Source organism: Zalophus californianus, chromosome 8 (genome assembly GCF_009762305.2).
Source record: "Zalophus californianus isolate mZalCal1 chromosome 8, mZalCal1.pri.v2, whole genome shotgun sequence".
Lineage (NCBI taxonomy): Eukaryota > Metazoa > Chordata > Mammalia > Carnivora > Otariidae > Zalophus > Zalophus californianus.
In genome coordinates, this window is record NC_045602.1 from 129,444,430 (window position 1) to 129,462,831 (window position 18,402).

At 54.1% G+C, this 18,402-nt stretch overlaps 1 protein-coding gene across 8 annotated transcripts in view; it reads left to right on the forward strand.

Moving 5' to 3' along the window:
* BCAS4 (breast carcinoma amplified sequence 4) overlaps nucleotides 1-18,402 on the forward strand; it is a 55,807-nt gene that overhangs the window by 10,039 nt on the left and 27,366 nt on the right. For 5 of the 8 annotated variants that reach the window (XM_027624118.1, XM_027624115.1, XM_027624116.1 and 2 more), the window contains exons 2-4: nucleotides 5,539-5,610; nucleotides 11,289-11,341; nucleotides 14,968-15,064. In XM_027624118.1, coding sequence (XP_027479919.1) covers nucleotides 5,539-5,610; nucleotides 11,289-11,341; nucleotides 14,968-15,064 — 222 coding nt within the window. Of the gene's footprint in view, nucleotides 1-5,538; nucleotides 5,611-11,288; nucleotides 11,342-14,962; nucleotides 15,065-18,402 lie in introns of all 8 variants that reach the window. The other 3 variants (XM_027624120.1, XM_027624114.1, XM_027624119.1) reach the window with 2 other exon arrangements.

Here is an 18,402-nt window from a genome sequence, read left to right on the forward strand (position 1 = left end):
CCTCAGGCCTCCACGCGGCCACTCTCATCCTGTGGTCTCCCCAGCAGCATTACCTACGCTAATTCACGTGGCCGTTGTCTTCCGAGAGGGTGACTCAGATGCTGCAAGGTCTCTTGATGTCACAAAGCATGCTTGCAGCCGTTTTATTGGTCAGAGCAAGTCACGGACCAGGCCAGATTCGGGGGGAGGGAAGAGTGGATCCCACCTCTTCCTGGGCAGGGTGGCAGAATCAGACTGCACAAACGTATGCAGACGGGAGAGAGTCAGAGAGACTTCTCCGCAAGCATGAGCCACCTACTAGCTGTCAGGCATTGCTCTAGGCCCTGGGAATGCAAAGGTGAATGAAAGGCACTAAGACCCCTGCCCTGTATGGGCTTTTATTTGGGTGGAGGAAGATGACACGAAACAGGCAAAATGTATAAGATGTTAGACAGTGATGGAGGCTGAAGAGAGAAATAAATTGGTGCAGGACAGGGAGTGGTGGGGACTACAAGGCCGGGGAAGGCCTCACTGAGGAGAGACGGTTGAGCAAAGGCTGAATGGAAGTGTGCAGTGAGCTTTGTTGACAATGGGAACAGCGGGTGCAAAGGCCCTGGGGTGAGGATGTGGTTGGTGTAGTTGATGGGGAGTGAGCGGTGGACAGTGAGGTCAGAGAGCAGATGGAGGGTCCAGATGGCATGGGGCTGGCGAGGCATCTATTAGGTGTTTGCTGAGGGAGGTGGAGGACAGGGGCGGACTTTTTTTGTTTTTTTTTCTTTTTTTTTTTAATTTTATTTATTTATTTGAGAGAGAGAGAGAGGGAGAAACAGCATGAGAGGGGGGAGGGTCAGAGGGAGAAGCAGGCTCCCCGCTGAGCCGGGAGCCCGATGCGGGACTCGATCCCAGGACTCCGGGATCATGACCTGAGCCGAAGGCAGTCGCTTAACCGACTGAGCCACCCAGGTGCCCTGTTTTTTTTTCCAATTAAGCTATAATTCATGTAACAAAACATTTACCATTTTAAAGTATACAGTTCAGTGGGTTTTAGTACATTCACCATGTTGTGCAAACGTCACCATGACCTCGTTCTGGAGCATTTTCATCCCGCAAGAAAGGAACCCCATGACCATTAGCACTTCTTCCCTCATTCTCCCGCTTCCCATTACCCCCCAACCAGTGATCTGCTTTTCTGTCTCTGTGGATTTGCCTCTTCTGAACATTTCACCTAAAAGGAATCATGTGATACTTGGCCTTTTGTGTCTGGCTTCTTTTTTTTTTTTTTTTTAAGATTTTATTTATTTATTTGAGAGAGAGCTCATGAGAGGGGGGAGGGTCAGAGGGAGAAGCAGACTCCCTGCTGAGCAGGGAGCCCGATGCGGGACCCGATCCAGGGACTTCAGGATCATGACCTGACCTGAGCCGAAGGCAGTCGCTTAACCAACTGAGCCACCCAGGCGCCCTGTGTCTGGCTTCTTTCACTCAGCTTCATGTTTTCGAGGATTATCCATGCTCTAACATGTATCAGGTCGACATTCCTTTTTATTGCCACATAATATTTCTTTTCTTTTTTTTTTTTTAAGATTTTATTTATTTGTTTGACAGAGAGAGAGCACAAGCACAAACGGAGGGAGGAGCAGGCAGAGGCAGAGGGAGAAGCAGGCTCCCCACTGAGCAGGGAGCCCGATGCAGGGCTCGATCCCAGGACCCTGGGATCATGACCTGAGCCGAAGGCAGACACTTCACTGACTGAGCCACTCAGGTGCCCCTGCCACATAGTATTTCCATAGTGTGGACGCGGCACATTTTGTTTGTTCATTCATCACTTGATGGACCTTGAGTTGGTTCCACTTTTCGGCTCTCATGAATAATGCACACGTTTTTGTAAGAACATCATGTTTCCAGTTCCCTGGGCTATGTTGCTGGGTCATAGGGTAACTGCGTTTCACCTTCTCAAAGAGTGCCAGACTGGGTTCCACAGCAGTGGCGCCGGGTCACACTGCCCCCAGCAGCATGCGAGGGTTCCAGGGTCTCCCAACACTCAGCTGCATTTGTCATCATCCAGTTTGCGGTTGTAGGGGCCCCAGTGGCCGTGAGCCCGGATGGCGGAAGATTTCCCGCCGACGAGGGCTTTGGTTTCGACAGAGGAATAAGCGGAAGCAGGGGCCAGTGAGCAAGGACTGTGCCCGGTGCCAGGGTGGCTGTGAGGAGGGTGGACAGAAGCGGTGGGCTTCAGGCCATGGTCCGAAGGCGGCCCGGAGAGGATTTGCAAACACACTGGATGGGCCGGGCTGAGGAAGGAAGGTGCATCAAGGATGCTCCTAGGTGTGGGCGCCTGGGTGGCTCAGTCGGTTTAGCAGCTGCCTTCGGCTCAGGTCACGATCCCAGGACCCTGGGATCGAGCCCTGCATCGGGCTCCCTGCTCGGCAGAGAGCCTGCTTCTCCCTCTCCCTCTGCCTGCCTGCCACTCCCCCGCTTGTGCTCTCTCTCTCTCTCTCTTTCTCTGTGTCAAATAAATAAATAAAATCTTAAAAAAAAAAAAAAAGGATGCGCCCAGGTGTCTGGACTGAGCAACGGACAATGGGGTTTCCCCTTCCTGAGTTGGAGAAGCCCATGGTGGAGGGTCTGTTTGTGGGGTTTTGGGTGCCTGTCACTGGTGGGCCGGGGCCAGCCCCGTTTTGGCTCTCTGGCATGCCCAGCTGGGAAGCTGGGATTGGCACTTGGGGAGATTGATGTAAGAAAGGAGATGCCATGATTCATGTGTGTTAAAAATGCCCACCGGCCAGCCGTGCTCTGAATGTCACTCCAGGAGAGCCATTTGCCTTCCCCTCAGAGGGGGACAGTTTATGCCCAGGGAGGTGCACAGGAGGGCAAGGGCATTCATTTTGCTGATGGGCTGGTGAACAAGGTGTGTGGGCTGCTGCCTGCAGGACTCTCATTTCTGAGGCCACTTAGGGGATTATCTTCAGAGAAAATTGTCCTGTGAATGATTTGTGGGCATGATGGGCTGGCTAATCCTGAGCTCCTTCCTGTTGGTTGGGAATGTCTCCGGGCTCGTTTCTCCTTAGCCGGCCAGTCAGCAAGTGCTTTCTCGGCTCTCTACTGCACTGGGGCCCTGCCCCAGGATGGGGGAGGAGGTGGGGGACGGAGACTGTAGCTGACAGGCAGCAATAAAGGGGACACATCCCCCCCCCCCAAAGAGCCTCTTCGTAGTTATAAACTTCAGCTCTTCAGAGTGCACAGGGTCAAATCTGGCTTCCGAGTTTATTAGCTGGCTGACCTTGAGCGAGTGACTTAAGCTCTCTGGCCCTCTGTTTCTCAATTCATAAAAAGGGGGAAATTATAGCCCCTACTATGTAGAGGTCTTGTGAGAATCAAATGAAATAATCCCTTTATTAGTGATTAGCCATTGTTTTTATTATCTAGGGAGAGAGATACATAAAGCAACCACCTATTATGCACCTACTCTGTGTCAGCCCTCTGTCCGCTGATTTGACCGCATTCATTATGTGAGGTTAACCTTCTAACAACCTGCCAGACCGGTGTGGCGACACTGTCACAGGGGAGCCGACTGAAATTCAGACCCTTGAATGAAGGTCCCATGGTTGGCAAAAGAGAGGATGGGATTTGAACCTGGGACTGACTAGCCTCCTTCTTGAACCCGCCAGGGTAGGGGGAGATGTGCTGCTTCTGAGCAAAGAGCTTCAGGCCCCGCCGGGGAAGGAGGCGGCCTGTCCAGCTGGGGCGAGGGCATCCGTGTCCCTCTGCAGGTGTTGCCTTCCTCGGCCGGGTCTGGGGTCTGGGGTGTCTGCACCTGCACTCTGGGGGGGGGGGAGCCTCCCCCGCCCATCTGTGCCCTTCTCCCGCTTCATCCCCCACCTCTGCGAGCAGAAGGAAGCGACCAACCTTCCTGTCTTCCATCTCTCTGGCCTCTTGTCTCCTTCTCTCCTTAGCGCATTAAGGGCTTCTTTTCCTGTGATCTTACTTTTTGGGGGGCGGAGAGAACTTCCTGTGTGTCTCTCAGTCCTCCCTCCGCTGTGGTCCCCTTCCTTGTCAAGCCTCCCCCGTGCAGGCACAGAAATAGTCCCAGCTGCGAGATGAAGGTTCCAGAGTTTAAAATTGCAACTCGGTACTATTTTTACTCCAGCCAGAAAGATTTTTTTTTTTTTTTTTGCACAGCCGTTGATTTTGTGGTGTTAGCAACGAGGGCATCACCCTCTGTCCCGGACAAGCAGGCAATAAGCGGAGGCATCAGGTATCGGGGCGCAGGTACCAGGCCTGCCCAGAAATGTCTGGTGTTGCCTCCCTGGAGCAGAACCGTCTGGCCTGGGGAAGCCCGAGCAAGTGGCTCATGTTCTCGGCAACTTTCTTGCTCGATGCCTGGTCATTACAGAAACAAAACCAAACCAAAAAGGGGTATTTTAGAAGTCATGCACACAGTACATACTTGAGAGGGGGGAGAAAAAGGTTCAAACTAGTTTTTGCACAAGTGATTTAAATGGGGTTGTAAACTGGCAGACCCTTGCCACGGTCATGTTTGGCTTGGCCCGTGCTTGGCAGGACATGAATCCATGCTACCATTTAAAAATTGGGACATTTTCCATAACATTACAATTTCTGGCTTCTCTTGAAAAATGGAAGGCTCTGGCAGCCCCGGGTCTGTGTTTACTGATGGCTGCTAGATGTTCTAGATTTGGGCAAGCACTTCTCAGATCGCCGCAAAGCCCCGGCAGCCTGCTTTACTCCTTGATGTCACTCATGACGTCACTGCCCAGCCCTGGTACCTCGAGGTTTGAACCCTTCAGATAACATAAAGCACTCGAGTCCCCCTTGTCAGACCCTGTTCCCCAATTCCTACTCCCCAGGGCCAAGGAAGCACCATTAATAGGTTGCCAGATAAACTACAGGATGCCCAGTTCAATTTGAATTTCAGATTGAGTGATCATTTAGTGTAAGTACATCCCCTAACTATTAGCAGTTTGGTCTGTATGGTTCCAGGCCTTTCTGGTAAACCACGTACGTCCTTCGTGTGTTGGTACAAGGATGGGTTTCTATTTCTGCCTCTTCCGCATCTTGTGTTAACTCTCCGTGGTGTTTGTTAGGGGGTGTTTCTCACGGTTTGTAAGAGCTTTGAGGCTATGGACTCAAGCCCAGTGGGAATCCTGGCCCCACCACTTGCTAGCTGTGTGACCTCGAGCAGGTTTACCTCACCCCTGAGCCTCAGTTTCCTCATCCGAACAATGGGATGATAAGGATAGCTTTGTCCTGTTTCCTGCTAGTTTTCATTCATCTCCTCGCTTGTGAAATCTGCACGGAGTGGATGGGCCATGGTGGCTTTAACCAGGCCTCTGTCCACAGGCGTCAAGATCGTGGACAGCTTATCACGATTTTAAATGAGGCTAGGAGAGGTTTTGAAAAGGTAAAGGAGGTCTGAAGGGAACTGGGCAGATAATCCTAAGATTTAGTTTGCTTTAAAAAAAAAACACACAAAAAAAAACCAGTGAAGGGCGTTTGTCTCCCTGGAAACCACTTGCTAATCTCCAGGATATTGTCTCTTTTCAGGCGAAGGAGGTGGAGGAGACCATTGAGGGGATGCTCCTCAGGCTGGAAGAGTTCTGCAGCCTGACTGACATGGTGAGTGTCCGCCTGGGAGGCGTGGATCTAGGCCCAGGCCAGACTCCAGGCCCTTCCTGGAGTTTTCTGGGGAAGCCATTTTGGTGGTGATTTAGCAACCAGAAGGAATGGGGCAGCGGCCAGCAGTGAGGGGGAAACCACGCGCACACTCTCTCTCACACTCTCTCTCACACTGTCTCTCACTCTCTCTCTCTTTCTCTTTCTCTCTTGCGCGCGCGCTCACGCGCGCGCTCTCTCAACACCAAGGCTGCCTGAGGCGGCCATCTTGATAACGCCCATCCCCCCCCCCATGGCTCTTATTCCACCGAGGAGCCCGGAGTGGGCCACCAGGTGGCACTCTCGGGCACCGATGCGGGGAGCCGTTCAGCGGGGATGCTAAGACTATATTTAACTTCCCTCGGCTCTGCGCGGTCCGCCAGGCAAACATGGAGACGGCCAGGAAATAGGCTTCAGGCCTGCAAGGCCTAGAGGAGCCTCTGGCCCGGGCTGTAGCCGGAGGCAGGGTTGGGCGTCAGATTCCTTGCCGAATCCTTTTGTTCTCTCAGCTTTTGCCTCCCACTCTGTTCTGTTGGATCAAATCCCTTTGGCTGGGTGAAGAAGATGGAAGATGGTGCCTTAGGCCCAAAAGATAAGGTCTCCACTCCAAATTCTGTAAAAAAAAATCTCTTCTAGATCCTTGTGTCCCCAGGACTGTAGCCAGCCAGGTGTGGGGCCCTGAGGAGCCATGATAGAATTTTCTGGAAGCTCCCAGCAGCCTGGGTTTAAGGCTTCTGCCCGAAGACCCAAAGGGTAGAGCTCCATATTGTGATCAGGCCCTGCCTCTCCCTGGAGCAGAGGAAGCCCGCTGGACCCGGTGGGGTAGATTTGTGCCCCTGTGAAGCACGTGTCTGGAGAAGTGTTTGTGAGAGCCCCAGGGTAAAACACAAACAGCAGACTGGACGTTTGTTGAACACCTACTTGGTGCCAGACACGGTGTGAAGTGTGATGTCCGTATCACCCCGTTTCTCCTTGAAGCAGCACAAAGCGATGGGCACCGTGTCATCCCCACTCATTCAACAGACCTACCTCGTGCCATGCGCTGGGGACACAACAGTGAACAAGACAGAAATGTCCCCAAGAGGACATGTATATGTTTTTCTCTTGAGAACCAATTTTCTAGTTTGGTTGTGGGTCCAGCTGGGAGCTGGGAAGGAGACAGACTTTGAACAGCCCGGATAGTCCTTTCTTCATCACCAGCCATTGGGCACCTTCCCTGACTGGGCGCCATGGTGAGCCTGAGGGTGCAAAGAGAGTCAGCTTTGTCTCCGTTCCCCCTGCTGCGGGAGCCCAATGTGTGTGACCAGGGCTGTCATCCAGTGTTGAAGCACCAGCCTGAAGGTGTATTCAACGTGCAAAGGGAGACTGCAAAGGTTTTGAAGAGGGAGAGAGGGTCTGGAAGGAACTGGGCCCATGATCCTAAGTCTTCATTTGCTTAAAAAAAAAAAAAAAAAAATGAAGAGCAGAGGCGTTAAATTCTGCCTGGGAAATTGGGAAGGCTTTGCAGAACAGGTGGTGATTAATTTGGGGCTTGAAGAAGGAACAGAAATAATTCAGCCGCTGGGGAGGATGAGCGTCCAGACAGAGGCACCAACCCATGGGTATGGTGTGCTGGGCACAGTGTGGACCCTGGGGGCCCACAGGCAGGGGGCGGATTTGGAAGATGGGTGGACTGGTAACCCAGGGACACTCTGTTCTCAAGTTCAGCCATCCTCCTCCTTGAAAGGAGACCCATTATCTGCCTGAGGGGAGAGCTTGGGGCAGGAGTCAGCCTAGATCGGGGAGAGGTGCCCGGCCACCCTGCCTTAGAAATTGCCAAGGCTTCCCGGGGTGGGGAGCCTGTGTGTGTGTCACCTGGAGTCCAAGGGGTCAGGCAGTGCTGACGAGGCCCTCCCCGAACCAGAAGCCTGGCGATGCATTTATACAAAGATTTTAAGACTGAGATCACGCACATGACCCATGGACCCAGTCCCGCCTGCAGATATGTTGGATGTTTTTGGAAGGAAAAGAAAAAGGAATTTGCTGCTGACATTTATAGAATGTCATGCAAAAAAATCAGGATTTCTGGCTTCTTTTGGAAGAGCAAAGATCTGGCTCCCCTGGGGTGCATGGGCCCACCTGGCCAGCATCGGCCAGAGTGGTGTCGTGGTCACCCCACTGTGGACAGCGCGTGAGCTCTCCAGCGGTCGCCGTCCACTGCTCCTGTGGGGGCTCCCCGACTCCAGGGCCACCTGCCAGGGACATCCGTCACGTGCGCGTGTGTTTTATGGCAGAGTGTGTTTCTCTGTACTTTGGGCCCTACTGAAAGCAGGCAAATGAACCGAGACCAAGAGGGTCCTGTGTTTCAAGAAAGGGAACAGAGTGGGTTTCCCATGGGGGAGAAGACCATTTCATGAGTGTGTATGTAAATGAGAATGTGTCTGGTACGATGCTTTTGTGGCCCCTGCAACAGTGCTCAGTGCTGACGCCGTTTAGATTCTGGAAGTCCTCCTGCCCCAACAGCTGAGGCTCAGTTTACCTGGTGTGTCTGTGCACGTGGCACAGAGAGAGGCGTCCAGCTCTCAGCCTTGGCTTGGAACCTCCTTTTCTCGCTAGATCCAAGCTACGGATGAATGGGGACCTCTGGGGAGCAGGTGATGTCACACCATGGACACTGTCCCCTGGGTCCCTGCGTTGGCCTTTGGAAACACTGATCAAGTTAGAGGTCTGAGAGAGGCCAGGCTCCCTGGTACACAGTCCAGAGAGAAGCCGCTCCATTTCCGATCAAATCAGGCTGTGAGAAACGAGAGTCCGGCTTCCTGTCTGATGCATTAACTCCACGGCCAGCCTGTCCTTGATCGCTCTATGTGACTGGAATTCACGACCCTGCGCCTGCCTCCTGTTTGGACCTTAGATATAATGCTGGTAGCTGCCACTGTGAGCTCTGACTCTTCCTGCTGGGGGGCCTTGAGCACAGCACGTCCTCTCTCTGTACCTTTCTTTTCTCTTCTGTAAAATGGACCTAATGGTCCTGATTGTCTATGGCTGCATCAAACTACCCCAGAACGTAGAGGTGTGTGTTATGTGGGCCAGGGCAGGGCCCAGAGGGGACGGTTCATCTGAGCCGCGTGCCCCCCGCTGGGGCAGGGATGTCCAGGGTGGCTCCTTCTCCCCCTTGTCTGACGTCTGGGCTGGGAGCGCTGGGCGGCCGGGGACTGGTTGGTGTAACTTCTCCCCCATGCGGCCTCTCCTCGGGGCTGGCTTGGCTTCTGTAGCGTGGCGTCTGGCCTCCCGAAGCAAGCATTCCAACAGAGGGGAAGTAGAAGCCGCCAGGTCTCTGGAGGGTTGGGTATGGAAACTGACAGTGTCGCTTCTGTCATATGTTACCGGTCACCACAGTCTGCACACCCAGATCCAAGGGGAGAGGACACAGACCCCATGTGTCCATGGAAGGAATTTGTGGCCCTCTTTAATCTACTGCAAATGGTGTCCTTCTCCTAAGAGTTAGGGTGCAGACTTGATGAGGCGAGGAAGTGCTCGTTACGTCCTCTAGACTGAGCCCGATGAAAAAGACCGACAGTAGCAAGTGTGGGCAAGCGTGGAGCAACAGAAACACTTGTTCACGTGCTGGCGGAAATGCCAAATGGCACAGCTGCCTTTGGAAACAGTGTGGCAGGTTCTTACAGAGTCACACATGCACTGACCCTACACCCCAGCAATTGCAAAGCGAGGTAGTTACCCAAGAGAGATGAAAATGAGAGTCCACAAAGACCCGTACACAAATGTTCCGGAGCAGCTTCATTCACGATGCCCCAAACCAGAAGCAACCGGAATGCAAAAGAATAAAGTGCCCCGAACATCACGAGTGCCGTCAGACACAGATTGCACAGTGGTGGAAGCCGGATCGTGCTTCGCTCTGGGAGGGCGGTTGTGACCGGAGCCTTCTGGGCTGATGGGATGTTCTACGTGGTGGCTGGGGTGGTGTTGACGCAGATGTGGACACACGTACACATTCATCCAGCTGCCCACTTAAGGCCCGAGCCCTTCACCGTCTGTCATTTCCTACATTCAAATAAAAATGATTGCTTAGCAGGGTGCCGGCTCTGTAGGAGGTGACCCATGCATGGTGGCTCGTCATTATGAAAGCACCAGAAGGTCGTGACACCAGTAAGGATTTGTACGGCCTCCAGCTCAGTGCCCTCTGGAGTTTGGGCACCTTGTCCGAGCCCTCAGAACCCCACCCCTGGCAGGGAGCAGACTCTTACTTCGCTCACATGGATGGAGAAAATTCTTTGTTGGCCTTGGTCCAGCACTTGCATTTGGCATTGGTGTGTGTGCTTGGGTCAAGTGCATTTGGCTCTCCTTCCTGGAGGCCCTGAATCATCCGGGACAGCCGTCTTTGCTCAGTGATAACCCCCACATCCGCTACCCAGACTTCTGGGCTCTGGAGGCCAGCTCCGGGGAGGTGGGTGACCAGGCTGGGGAAGGGTCTGCCAGGTCCTCAGGCCAATAAACCTGGCTGGGCATTCGTCCTGGCAGAGGCTCAGCCAGCACTGATTCTTCACTGACCTCTCTTTGCCCAGATGCGTGTGACGTGATGGTGTGAAGTGGGTGTGAGGAAAGAAATGTGTTGCTTTCCTTTGACTTCCCTGTAAGAAGAGAAGTGCCCAGGGCTGCCACGGATGCCATGCTGGGGAGACTCTAGGGAGTAGTAGGGACTATGGTTAACCAACGGGGGCAGCGGTACCCAGCTCCAGCCGATTGCTGTCACAGGGGACACGGACTCAGGGCGGCCAGGTCCTCTGCTTTTTCACAAGAAGCTAGAAATCTGGGCTTCTCAGGGAAATATCCTTCGTTTCAGATCGTGGCACCTGGTGTGGGTGTGCTTTGGTTTTTATTCAGACGTGACGCAGGCTGACTCTGCAAGGCCTGGCAGAACACGCGTGCAGACCTCTGGTGTCACCGGTGACCTCAGACCAACCTGGATAGGAACCTTCCATCTGCCACTTGGTAGCCTTGTGACCTTGGGCCGGCTCCATTTCGTTTTCCTGTCCTTGCGCATTGTCCTCAGCCACGAGAGGTTGAAGATAAAATGGTTTCTGATTCACAGGGCCCGTTCTCAGCGCGGGGCGAAGGTTCGTGGGGTGCTGGCCTTGTGCCCCGCCCACCCTTATTTTCTGCCTTCCAGTTCCCAGCTCATGGGGAACCACCAAAAGGTTTGGGGGCCTTCTCAGACCCCCAGGATTACTCTCTACCTCCCCCCCCCCACGCACGTGCAGCCTGCCATCCAGGCAACTATAGCTAGCTCCCCATGGCCCGCAACTCCAGTAAGTGGAGAGGAGTCTTCAGAGAGGGGCCTTCTTGCCCGGCCCCAGATGCTCTCTTCCTTGGCGTCCTTCGGAGCTAGAGGAAGGGAAGGGCGTGCTCCATGACTCTCGTCTCTGCGGCCTTCCCTTCTCTCCGGTGTGTGGGTCACTAGGACCAGGGCCTCCTGATTTTCTTTGTTCTGACCCTATTCGTTTTTTTATTTTTTTACTTTTTTTTACTTTTTTTACATCATTAGTTTTTTGTTTGTTTTTGTTTGTTTAAAGATTTTATTTATTTACTTATTTATTTTTAATAATTTTTTATTGTTAACCTATTCGTTTTTTTTTTTTTTTTAGAAATTAGCAGAGAGAAAAGATTTGCGTTTGATCCACTGTGTTCCGACCCTGCTGTGAGTTATCTGCTCTTCGTTGAGTCACGGAACCTTGGTGATTTCTCCAGTTTAGCCTTGGTGGGGGGAGGGGATGGGTATGTCTCTAGAGGCTTGGCCTTGGGGGAAGAAAGGGAAAATATCGAGGGCTTTTTCCTGAGGGGGGGGTCGCCGCAAAAATGCAGGTGCCTACCGGAGCCAGGCAGGATCTGGACCTGAGTGAAGGGGGCGGGGGGGGGGGCAGTGAGGCATTAGGGAAGGGTGGTGACTGTGTCACCAGGGGGCTCATGCCCCACCTGGAGGCTGCAGCCCCTGCTCAGCCCAGCCTACCGCGCCAGGGAGGCTTAGGCCCAGTGTTGCCCGAGGGGCTGACTTTTAAGACACCTTGTAAAGCCCTACTTAATCACTTGAGTATTTTAAAGCCGTGTTTATATGTGTTGTTTTGCAATAGTTTTAGATTTACAGGAAGAGGGCAAGGACGGTACAGAGGGTTCCCCCACGCCCCTCAGCCGGCGTCCCCCCGGGGCGAGCGTCTGCCGTGGCCACAGTACCTTCGCCGGAACTGAGAAGCCAGCCCGGTGTGTTGCTCACTAAGCTCCACACTTGATTCTCCTTTCGCGGGCTCCCTACTAATGTCCTCTTTCTGGGCCAAGGTCCCACGGTGCATTCGGTTGTCCCGTCCACTTGGTCTTCTCCTCTGTGACGTTTTAGTCTTTCCTGGCTTTTCGTGACCTTGGCAGTTTTGCGGAGCTCTGGTCAGGTATTTTGTAGGGGGTCCCGCCGCTTGGGTTTGTCTGATGGTTTTCTGGTGGTGGGACGGGGGGTGGCGGTTTCTGGAGAGAATCCACAGAGGTGGCATCATGTCAGGGGCACTTGGCTCCCATGGTCCCCTTCCTGTAGACTGTGTCCTGTCATCTCTTCCCGAGGGACTCTCATGGATTGCTCTTGTCCTTCGAGTTACGATCCCGTATCGCCTTACGCATTCTGTTGTCCAGATTATTCCTGCTACGGCCATTTGGCTCTTTCCGGCTGGCCTCTGTGTAAACACTCCCTTACAGAGCGCTTGGCTGGCCCCATCGCTGGAGCAGGCAACTCTCAGTCTCAGGGTCGTGAGTTCGAGCCCCACGCTGGGCATAGAGATTACCTAAGGGAAAAAAAATGTTTAAAAACAAACAACCAACAAACACTCCCTTACGTTCTGGACCTAGAAGATTCTCCAGGGGCTTGTTTTCCCTGCCCCACCTCTAGAATCAGCCATTCTCCTAAGAACCTTGCTTGAATCTTAAAGTTGGAAATTAAGTCACATTAAAAAACTCAAGACACTTTGCGAACCACACGAGGTGCACGTGCGGGCCCCATCCAGTGAGAGGTGGTCTTGTTTAACCCCGAAAGCATTCTTTCAAGAGAAGTACTGTATGGTCCCCATCTTATAGACGAGGAAACCGAGGCACGGGGAGGTCAGGGCAGAGACGGAGGCCAGGCAGCACGATGCCAGATGCCACCCTCTCAGGACCTGTCTGTGCCCTTGTGGGGCCAGGGCGTGAGACAAGAGTGTACCCAGGACAGTGACTTGGAGCCAGGTGCCCAGAGAGATGGCAGCACCGTGACCAGGGAGGGGGACCAGGAGGAAAGAGTTTGGTTTTGGACACTCAGGGAATGGGGTCGCTTCTGAGACCCAGGGCACACCCTGAAGGACAATGGGAGCAGAATTCCAGGAGAACCACCAGAAGCCTCATGTATTAGGCAGAAAAAGGAGGAAAAACAGATAGTTTTGCAGGCATTTTTGAAATTAAAATTTTGTGCTGAGTTGTCACTGCGTTAGTTATCTATTGTTGGTTAACACACTGTCCCAAAACTTTCGGTCCTCACTACTTGGCAGCGCCTGTGGGTCAGGCGTCCGTGCGGCCGCGCTGGGTGGTCCCTGTGGTCCCCCCGGCAAGGTGTTGCTTCAGCTGGGGCAGGACCGCATCCAGCGAAGCCAGCCGTTGTGTGCCTCAGTTCCTCTGTCCCTAGCGGGCCTCTCTGCCATGGCCATGGGCTGGTGATGGAGAGGCCCAGTGAGAAAGAAGATGGGGGGGGGAGAGGGAGCGTGCATGAGCAGGGGGCGGAGAGAGAGAGAGAAGGCCAGCAAGCTGGGGGGACAGTCCTCTGGAACCCTGTCTCCAGACTGACTGCTCTCCTTTTGGCTGAGTTGTCTCTGTTAGAAGCGAATCGCCAGGGCCGGTTCAAGTCCAGGGGAGGGGATCCCACAGCAGGCATGAATACAGTGGGTGTGAATACAGCAGGTGTGAATACAGCAGGTGTGAATACCAGGCATAGAGATTACCTAAGGGAAAAAAAAAATGTTTAAAAACAAACAACCAACAAACACTCCCTTACTCCCTCCAAAGCATTCTTTCAAGAGAAGTACTGTATGGTCCCCATCTTATAGACGAGGAAACCGAGGCGCGGGGAGGTCAGGGCAGAGACGGAGGCCAGGCAGCATGATGCCAGATGCCACCCTCTCAGGACCTGTCTGTGCCCTTGTGGGGCCAGGGCGTGACACAAGAGTGTACCCAGGACAGTGACTTGGAGCCAGGTGCCCAGGGAGAGTGGACCACCACCAGGAGGCAGTGGTCACTGGGGACCATGTCAGGAGCTGTGCCAAACACTTCTGCCAGACATTCCTCACCTGCATGCCAAGGAAGCAAGAAGCAAAGGCAGGCTCAGAGGAGTGCGGTGACTTGCCCAAGGTCACACAGCTCACAGTGGGTAGACCCGAACTCAGACACCAGGCTGAGCCCTGCGCCCAGCTCCTGGTGTTCCCACTGGTGTTCTGTGACTGTCCCCACACCCCCACTCCAGCATGGCTTTGGAGCTTAGCTGAAAACACAGATTCCCAGCCGACCCCAGACATAGAGGGGCCTGGGAATCAGCATTGGAAAGGTCTCCCTCGGTGGGTCCCGATGCTCCCTAGCATCTGAGAGCAACATTCGCCGCCTCTCTGCACCGTAAGGAGATGCTAACGTGGAGATGGAATCTCTGTCTCCCACACACCGAGGGCTTAGGCTTGGTCCTTTGGCTCTTAAAGAAAATCGAGGCATAGACGTCCGATTTCAGTGCCCAAGGGAAGGATGTGGCTTCATAAAGGTCATAGCCACTTTTGGAGCCCTTCCAAGCAGAAGCAGTGGAAACTTAAAAGAGATGCTGTGTGGGGGGGATGCTTAGCCCCGTGTCGACAGAGAAGGGCGCGCTCGGATACAGGAAAGCTGTGGTTTTCATTCACATTATTAATGAATGTTAGTAATTATTAACGACTTATTAGTATCATTAATTTCAGGGCAGTGAAAACTTACCTCAGCTTGGGTTTAGAGAGGAGGTTTTGATTTCTTTCCATTTGCTCCAGTTGAGCGGTTTGGAAAATGGGGCTCTTTCGTTTGGGACTGGTGTTGTCAGGTGTTTGTGGGGGAAACAATCGGCGGTTCAGTAAGTAACACCTGAGTAGGTCTGGGGCCCGAGAGGCGGTGGGCTATCCCTGTGCAGGATGCCGCTCGGCCTCTTGGCTCTCTGCGAGGTCTCTGCAGACCCTGGGCAACCCAAGAGGCCAGCCGAAGCCTGGGGTACCAGGGCAGAGAGCCTGATGAGCTGTTTTGTTTCTTGCAGATCAGGAGCGACACTTCACAGATCTTGGAGGAAAGCATCCCGCTCCTTCAGGCCAAAGTGACAGAAATGCGTGGCATCTATGCCAAAGTGGACCAGCTAGAGGTGTGTCCGGGATCGTGAGCTTTCTTTGCGAGATCCGTGGGCTTGTTCTGGGTCTTTCATCCTCTCTTCTGAAATGCCAGTCTGGTCTCAAGCACATCAGGCGTTAGACCCAGTGCAGGGGGTTGGTGGCCAAAGAGGGGCTGCGCTTACATGGTATTTTATTTTATTATTTTTTTAAGATTCTATTTATTTATTTGGCAGAGAGATAGAGAGCACAAGTAGGCAGAGAGGCAGGCAGAGGGAGAGGGAGAAGCAGGCTCCCCGCTGAGCAGGGAGCCCGATGCGGGGGCTCGATCCCAGGACCCTGGTATTATGACCTGAGCCGAAGGCAGCCGCTTAACCGACCGAGCCACCCAGGCGCCCCTTACGTGGTATTTTTAAAAATATGACAAACACGAATTTATATAAAGTACCCCACTTAAAAATTAGGGTACTTTTTTTTTTTTATAAGAATCTGACTTTTAAGCTGCTTTTGGAAATTCAGAAGCTCTAACAGCACTTAGCCCACATTTCTTTAAATACTTTAAATACTTTAATCCCAAGGTTTATTTCTCGAGGTATAAATACATGAAGTATACACATCGTAAGTGTATGGCTCAGTGAATTTTTACACACATCAACTCCCATATGAGGATGACCCAAATTGAGAAGTAGAACATTTCCAAGCCCTGGGCTGTGTTTTTGTAGAGCCAATGGCAGCTGCCCCGCAGATGGGGCCCATGTCCTGCAGCTTACCACAATCCCCACCATGCCCTGTTGCCTCATTGTTGACTTACTTCACCCACATCTTACTTGTGGGGGCCCCAGGCTAAGCCCAGGGTATCTCATTTTTCTCCTTGTTGCACTACAATGTCGGCACCTCACTGTCCCATCTCCCACAGGAGGAGCATAAACTCAAGGAGGGAAGCCACTTTCCCGGGGTCCCACCACTCATGCCTCGAAGCTGGGACTTCGGCTGGCATCCGCTGGAGCCCAAGCTCTTCATCGTTTCTGGGGCCCTCAGCCTGGGGTCCTGGCTCCTTACACAGTGAAGAGCCCGGGAGGCTGGGAGGAGCTTGCCATTTAATCGCGGTTGCCTGGACAGAGGGGATGTGAGCCCCTCCGAGCCGTGGAGGAAAGGAGCGTGGCAGTCCACACTGGAGTAGGCAGAGAGTTAACATTCTTGTCAGGAGAGAATGAGGCAGGAATATAATTAAAACTTTGCCCTTGGAATAGCTGATTCATTTGAATTTTATTCCACACGTTTGACAGAGGAAAGAAAATGTGAGGATTTGAAGCCCCGGTTCTCGCCTCGTTGGGTTGGCCCAGCCCTTCCCGTGGCAGTCAGTCTGCTAATGCTGAGGGCCTACTGTGTGCCGCTGCGGGGCTCTCGCAGTGAGAGAGACCGGGGCTGTCCGTGGCCGTGTTCCAGCCGGAGAGACCCGGCCACAAAGCATTCCTATAACCGTAACAAATAGGCACAGACTTAGGGGCTTAACACGACACGGATCTGTATCTTACAACCCTCCTGAGGTTGGAAGTCCAAGATGTGTCTTACAGGCTAACATTGAGCTGTCAGCAGGGCTGGTTCCTTCGGGAGGCTCTGGGGAGCCTCTGGGTCCGGGCCTTGTCCACTTTCCAGAGGCTGCCTGCATTCCTCGGCTCATGGCTGCCACCCCACGCGTAGCTTCTTCCGGACTCTCTTTTACTCTGCCCCTCCTGCTTCCCTCTGACAAGGACCCTGTGATGACATGGGGCCCACCTGGATAATCCAGCATCACCTCCCCATTTCAGGATCTTTAATCCCATCCGCAAAGTCCCTCTGGCCCTAGAAGGTAATACGTTCATAGGTTCTGGGAGTGGGGACATGGACCTCTGTGGGGGCACATTTAGGTGCTCGGTGAGGACCACTACTCTTCTGGTCGTTGCTGCCACAGGCCGAGAGGTGAGTCTGGCCGGGATGGCTGCTCGCCGCTCTGCCCAGCTGGCTGTGGACCCCGGGCCCTTCCAGGGAGCTCAGGACCACCCTCAGGTCAGTGCCACCTGCCAGGAGGGGCTTGGGGACCACAGGGTGACCACTCGGGCAGGCACTTGGGCCTTTCTCAGTTTTAGTATTAAAAACGAATCCATACAGGGCAGCTGCTATGAGCCAGGGACTCGAAGTGCTTTCCTGATAAGAAGGCGCTCCACCCGCCACAGCCCCGGGAGGAAGGTCCCGCTTTGGGTCCCCTTTGGCAGAGGAAGCAGGGAGGCACAGAGAGGTGAGGTGACTTGCCCACGGCCACACAGCTGGGTGGTGGTAGAGCTGGGGTGGCGGACGTCTGCTCCTGACCGCTCCTCAGTGGCCAGTGTTGGCTCTCCTGCCTGGACAGCGCCCTGGTCTGAAGCGGGGGGCCTTTTGCCAGAAGTGTTCACACCCGTCAGTACTTACCAGTATGTTTGGGAACAAGGGGGCTCTCCTCTCTCCTCCCTGTCTTCCTTCCCTCCCTCCTGGGTAATAAAAGTCGCACAGTTTCATCGTAGAAAAGACGAGGTAGGTAGGAGTCCCCCCTACTCCCAAGGTGCGGCCACCAGCGCGACAGAGGAGGTGGCCCTCCCGCTGTCCCCCCAGCAGACTGGTGCTAGCGCGGGGAGGGCGGAGACCGTGGGACCCTCTGCTGCATTTCACAAGCAGATGTGCCTCTGCTGGGGGGCAGCTCCCTGGCCCCGTGGCCTCTTGTCTCCCGTCCCCCCAAATCTCGTGTGGCTCATTGGACCTTTCAGCTCTGCCCCTGCCAGAATCCTGGGGCGGCAGCGGTGCAACCGCATCTTTTTGCTCGGGCTGCACTCGTTCGCGTGCTCGCGTCCGCGCCCTCCATCCAGCGGAGCCCCTGCGGGCCGGCCGGGCTCTGCTGTTGGCTTCGTGACCACCACGGACTCCGCACCTCATCTTTTAGGACCTACATTCTGGAGGCAGACGGATTGTGAATAAGCAGACAGGAGGTTCGGAGGCTGAGGAGGGCTAAAGAAGACAGGGAAACCGGGGGTCGCCACAGTGCCGGGGGCTGTGGTCGACGAGGCAGTGAGGGAAGGCCTGTCTGTGGAGGGCCTGAGAGATGGGCAGCGTGCACCCCGTCAAGGACAGAGCAGGACCCGGCCTGGAGAGAGCAGGGGGAAGGGCCCTGTGGTGAGTGGGGCCTGCGTTTTCAGGGAACCCAAGGGAGGCCGGTGTGGGAGGATGAGAGGGCAGGGCTGGGGATGGTGGGCTCCTTGTAGGGCCTCGGCGGGGGTGGGGGTGGCCATGAGCTTCCTTCTAGTGAAGGGAGGCTCCCTCGTAGGGCGCAGCCCTGAGATGTCCTCCTTCCTCTTCCTGGTGAGAG